At 40.4% G+C, this 6,327-nt stretch overlaps 1 protein-coding gene across 1 annotated transcript in view; it reads left to right on the top strand.

Annotated features, from left to right (window-relative positions):
- The first annotated feature begins 3,911 nt into the window (after nucleotides 1–3,911).
- Tfb1m (transcription factor B1, mitochondrial) overlaps nucleotides 3,912–6,327 on the top strand; it is a 46,088-nt gene continuing 43,672 nt past the window's right edge. The window contains exon 1 of the mRNA XM_052169694.1: nucleotides 3,912–4,080. Within this exon, the coding sequence (XP_052025654.1) occupies nucleotides 3,948–4,080 (133 nt within the window). The 5' untranslated portion in view covers nucleotides 3,912–3,947. The remainder of the gene's footprint in view (nucleotides 4,081–6,327) is intronic.

The following is a 6,327-nucleotide window of genomic DNA, read 5'->3' as shown; positions in this document are numbered from 1 at the left end:
TTCTTCCCTCAAGGTAGGGCCCAAGCTTCCTATGTGAACAATGGGTATCAAACTGCCATTTAAAAAAAATTAAATGTGTGGTAAGTACAGTCCTTAATGCTTCTCCAGAGCATTGAATCACATTATGGAATTATAAAAATACTACCAGAAAAGGGCACTCCACACAGCAAAAATAGACATTTTATAAAGTTCAATTTGGCAATTCCAAACCACATTTAATCTTCTCTGAAAAATCCCCACATGACAGGAAGATATTGGTCTTTGTGGTTTTCAAGTCACTTCCAGGGAACTACAAAATGACAATCTTTTGGAATTAGCATTTTTTCCCGTAGACAGACACTAAATTACTTATATCAATAAAGTCACATATGCAATTTCATTAAAATAAATAACTAAAATTAAGTTTCCGGTATTGCTATGCTGGGATTCATGCAAATCAGAAATCCACAGCATACTTCAGTCAGAATCTCTTGTAGTACTTCATCTTCACAGATAGGTGGGGCCAGCAATTTCTGTTTTAATTATAATATTTTAGCATATTAAAATCTGTATCTAGATGAAGCAGATACTTCAAAGCTTCAAAACTGATGAAATTGCATAGCTCTCTTTTAAGGGATAATACACTACTAAAACACCCCCTGCTGACTTCACAGGCTTTTGCAGGGAGTTATGCATAATTTTCTGAAATTCAAAGGCTTAAGATCAGATATTTATGATGATTAAAAACTAGATCTCAAGAATTATTAAAAACCTGGAAGACTTTCCTAAGATGGATTTTTTTATTTTATTCAATAATTATTTAATACAAGGTTAATAAAAAACACAGTCGAATCAAAAGATGTGAATTTTTGACTCAACTCCAGCACTTAACCAGCAAGAGGGCAATAACTGGATGCCTTTGTGAAACTTCAATAAAGAATTTAAATGAGAACTGAATGAAGTGGCCCAGGACATAGTTTTGTAAATGGGACACAATGTCACAGATGAAGATTAGTAAAGGCAGCACGGTGAAGTCTCTAGTTAGACCTGGGCACCAATTTCTTAGAACTCTAACATGCTTTTTATGATAACTGGAATGTTTTGGTTGATAGCCCTGCTTTTAAAAGTTCATGTGACTACTACATCCTGGGTCATCTGAACATCCTTCTTGTGATTAACATACACTGTGTGCATTTTTCGGCAACCTTAGTGCCAAATGATTCGACTTCAGTTGTTTCCCAAGCTAAAAAACAAAACAAAACAAACAAAAAAAAAAAAACAGAAACAGACAAACTTGATATATTCTCCTGTATGATGAAGACACAGATTTTTAGCAGATTTGTTTGAAACCAGAAAACTTATGAGAGAATCCTATATATGTGATGCATGATAGCACAAATAAATCAAACTAGAAAAAAAGGAATTCAGACAGCAGAAAGGGTAGTGATTTTTATAGCACTCTTTATTATAAAATAATAAAGCCATGTGCTTTTGTTTGGTGGGTTTGCCTATTTTTAATGCGTGGTTTTAGTAGACATGTGGAAACTGTAGATCCAAGTCTATACCTAAATTCATATTCCTATATATTTAAATAACACAAAATGGATATGCTAATTAACTTAAAATAATTTCAGTTGATACAGTATTTGAGGAGCGTGGCTACTGAACTTGGAACTCAGGTTGTCTTCTTTAGATGCATTGCTTTGCGATAAGTCAAATGACTGTACTCACCAGTATTTCTTCACTGTTGGACAAGGATAATAACCTCATTTCCAAAGAAACACAAGTTAAAAAAGCAAACAAAACTTACTAACTATCCAAACAAACAAACAAAACCCAAGCGCCTGAATAGATACCGTCTAGGTACAGTGTTTTATGGAGAATAATATCTTTGAATCAAATAATCAGGTTTTTTATGACCTGATTTTTTTTTTTTTTTTTTGGAAATTGCCACCATATCCTCACTTTCTAAAGGAGATACGTCAGCCCATCGTCCCTGCTGATCTAGCAATGACTAAAGTGGATATGTGGATTTTTTTTTTTTACTTTACCACCAAGCTCAGAGCAGTCTGGTTTTCCATTAGCTTTTTTTTTTTTTTTAAGTAACTACCAGAACCATAAACAATGTGTGATTCAGTTATAACCAAGTGAAATCAGAGAGAAGTAAAAAACCTCCAACTTATGAAAAACATTTGAAGACTTTTCATTTCTTGTTTTCTTAAACATCACAGGAAGACAGAACTTATTTGTCTTCTCTTGGTACTTGGATTTTAAGTATCAAATAGCTTTTCTCCGTTGGCTTCCCGGCCTGATAAGCAAGCCTTCCGTTTTCATTTTGAAGGGTGGGGAAGCTGGCGAACCTCCTCAAGTCTCATCTTCACCACTGTGTCATAATAGAATCTACCTGAATCTGTACCAGTTAATGCGCGAATAATTCCAAACCACTCAGTTGTGAAACCTGGCACATTTCTTTAGTTGAGCTTTTTAAAGGAGCAAACCCCTTTATGGTTTCCTCTGGGAGCAGAGGCGCGATCGCAATGCTTGCAGCATGAATGAGCTTTAGAAGATCTCCAAAGGCTAAAAGAGTGGTCCTGATGCTGACGGTACTGGCAGTGCATAAAAACAGCAGGCACCGCGTGCGCGTGCGCGTGCACCTGACTACAGCTGGAATCCGTGATCTTCCAGCTCTAAGCTTTCTTGACCCTGTTTTAAACAGAAGTTAGCAATATGTGTCCTATTTCACAAGATTACACCTGAGAGATTTAAAAGGGAATATGAAATAATAACAAATGGTATCAAAAGCACTCCTCGAATTTTAACGTGCTTAATTCAAGAGAAAAAAAATTACAGCATATTTAAAGATCCAGAAGGGCTTTCATTCACCATTCTAAAATTAGGCAGCCCTCGGAATTCTTTCAAAGAACTCTGGCCAGAAAATGGACAGGCATTGTTCAATGACAAGAAAAGAGAAATTATCTAGAGACACAGTGTAGCTGGTTATGGTTAGCTGCTTTGCTTTACTTGAGTCAGTTGTTCTCTTGCTATTGGTTAAATCTGAGGTGCTGTTAACTGGGTGGTATTCAGTCATTTGCTCAAAAACCTAAGTCCTAAACTAGGTTTTCAGCTAATGAGCCTACGGTTCTCTATGGAACTAAGTTCTGAGACATGCTATGGCTGAATGAAGTTCATTTAACATAAGGATCTATGCCAATGCCAGACAAGAATACCGTGTGCTCCCCCAACCCCTACAATATGGTAGTAAAAGAACTATCAGGAACAGAAAAATGGAGAGGGGAACAACTGACAGTAATAAAAGGAGTAAATATGACCACAGTGTCTTATGCGTATGTTTGGGTCACAAACAATACCTTTGTAAAAATTAATATACGCTAATTTTTTAAAAGGTGAGGTTTCTCCTAAACTGGATACATTTTGATTGCTCAAAAGGATCTGCATTCTAGTGGCTGCTGCTGACAGCAAGTTGACCTTATGCCATGACCATGCACAGAGTGACCGCTTTCATGTGGGGCTCACAATTTTGAGCTACTTAACAGAAGAACTGCGGCTCAGAGAAGCGATGGACGCGAGGAAATTAAAAAAATATATATCTAGCCTACGGGGAAAACCTGTCCACAAACAGCAAGCAACCAATCACCATCTTTCCTGCTACAAATCAAAAGTCAAGCTTTTGCAACGTCAAAGGCCTACGGAGCCTCCCAGAGGCGGGGTTACAAAGACCACGCCTCCTCCTGTACTCCGCCCTCTGTCCTCTCCCAGCCTGCACCGCTTTCAGCCTGACGCTATCCTGAGCTCCCAGTACATACAGACTTCCTGTCACTTCGTCATTTCCGGCAATTTTCTCCACCCAATAAGGTGGCCTCAGAGGCGGGCAATCGTCACTAAAACCCCGCCTCCTGCGCAGCGTGGAAATTTTCAGCCGCGGCGCAGGGCCTGTCTGTGTCTGTATCATGGCTGCCTCGGGGAAGCTCGGCACTTTCCGCCTTCCCCCGTTGCCCACCATTCGGGAGATCATTAAGTTGTTCGGACTGAGAGCGGTGAAGCAGCTTTCCCAGAATTTCCTCCTGGACTTGAGGCTGACAGGTGGCTGAGTCGTCAGTTCGCCCCCCGGGTGGGCGCGGGCGGGTGATGGAGCGGGTTGGGGCGGGCGGCTGTCAGTCAAGCGCTGCTCCTCCGGTCCTGCTCGCGGGCTAAGGTCCACTCTTGCGGGCGGAGTTGCCTCCCGCGCGCTTTATGATGAGCGGGAATTTGAATTAGTGCCGTTTTGCCCTTCACACCGTTCCCAGTCTGCCTCTCGTTAGCCCGGCGCAGTAAAGCGTGTTTGTAATCTCAGCACTCGCGGAGCAGAGGCTGGAGGATTGCCGCCAGTTAGAAACAGAAGGACCCTTATTTCAAAAAGAATCCAAAAGAGTAATAGGATAAACGTTCACCTAAGTCTAGGGATCCCTGTAGGGAATGGAGATTCGCTCTCTAAAGTCATACTAACCAAACGGTGCCTACAGCTCCCTCGTGCCAATGCTGGGACTGTGATACTGGAGCAACAACAGCCTTGAGTCTGCAGTTAGTGAGTTGACATCCTCCGGCTTCTTTAAAAAATAACTTTTACGCGGTTAAATTTATATAGGGTGAAGGTCACCAGTTTGACACCCATGTTTTGATGAGTTTTCACAAGTGTTTTGCTGGTTTACTTACCACCTACGTCATAGTGATGCTCTCCACTTGAGAATAAGATCCATCTGTTGCAAATAAAGGCGCTAGTTGACTGTTGGAGGACTTAGCATTTTAACCCCTCTCCTTGAGTTAAAAGGGGCAGCGTGTCTCTCTCTCTCTCTCTCTCTCACACACACACACACACACACACACACGCGCGCGCACAGTCGATTTTAATTACCTGCATAAGTTATTTTTGCATAAGTTATTTTGATTACAAAGCATAAGTTATTTTTATTTCTTTTGGAGCCTATTATTCTACCCGTAGCAGTATTAATTTGGATAAAACAGCTAACTTATCTCAACTTTTATTGGATAGAAAGGTCTACAAGAACAACCTTAAGATACCTGCTTCTAGAGTCTTTGGTTCTAGCATCCTCTCCCAGTCATTAGCACATATTAAATATAAAGCACCATGCTCTGCTGAAATGCAGTCTCCTGTGTCTAAGGCTGGCCTCAAACTCACTATCTGCCAGGTGTTAGAGAACATCTGGCCCTCCTGCCTTCTCCCAAATACCAAGATTAAAAGCACATGCCACTATGCTCACTGACTGCTGACTATGAGCCCAGGGCTTCATGCATGTTGGACAAGCACTCTTACCAATTAATTGAATTACATCACCAGCCATTCAGCCATTCATTTCCATTTATGTTCTCATGCGCATCCCCGGGACTAAGTTCCAGATGCTTAGGTCCTTTATTCAGTCTATTTTTTGTTGTGTATGGGAACCAGAGTGACAGTAAATAAAGGTACTTGTCCTAGTGAGCTCAGGTAAAGCAAGGTTGAAGCCCTGACTTAGGGGTGTGACACCTCGTCTTTGATATCTGGTTGCACTTGGAGTGTTCCTTCGAAGCTTAAGAATGAAACCACTGCCGCACCTGTTGTTGCTTTGCACTTTTTAAGCTGAGAATATTAAGTTCAGAATTTTCTGGCTTAATAAATCATTTCTAATTCTCTCTGAGAGACCCATTGGTAACCTGTAACAAAACAATGATTTGGTTTTAGAATCCACACCTTGGTTCGAGGTCCTCTCCCAGCCGTTTGCTTTTCTTTATGACATTGTACAAACAATGTCTATTAAATATGTCTATTAAGCAATAGACAAGGACAGCATGCGGTTCAGACAAATTAGAATGGTATCTGCAGGAATTAGGTAAAGGCATGAACACAGCAAGATGCATAGCTGGCCACGGGTGCTGCTCTCCTCACTGAAGCTATACAGTACAATACTGTTTGGGAATAGCTAAACAACATTTTGCCTTTAAGCTTGCCTAGATGGATAATAACCATCAACTGGGACTGTACAATGTCAGTATACAGTGACAAGAAGTGCTACTGTATATTCAGTAACAAAATTTCCACCATCCAAGGAGGCCCAGTTGTGTGAATTTTAATATCCTGCAGTTCATAAAACCAGTCCCTTGTATTTTATTCCAGAGCGATGGTTAGTTGCAGTGGCTACTTTTGTGTATGTGATTTCTTAGGTTCTGCCAGCTTAAACTAACCGAACAATTAGTAAATCCATTTTAACATGAGTATTTGTAAGGCTTAAAATTCCCAGTAGTAAATCCAAACTTTTTTTTTTTTCTGGAAATGATGAAGAATTCAAATTTCAGAGT

The sequence above is a fragment of the Apodemus sylvaticus genome, chromosome 23 (genome assembly GCF_947179515.1).
Source record: "Apodemus sylvaticus chromosome 23, mApoSyl1.1, whole genome shotgun sequence".
In the NCBI taxonomy this organism is placed as follows: domain Eukaryota; kingdom Metazoa; phylum Chordata; class Mammalia; order Rodentia; family Muridae; genus Apodemus; species Apodemus sylvaticus.
Note: the sequence above shows the minus strand (reverse complement) of the source record. Positions and strands in the feature narration are given on the sequence as shown.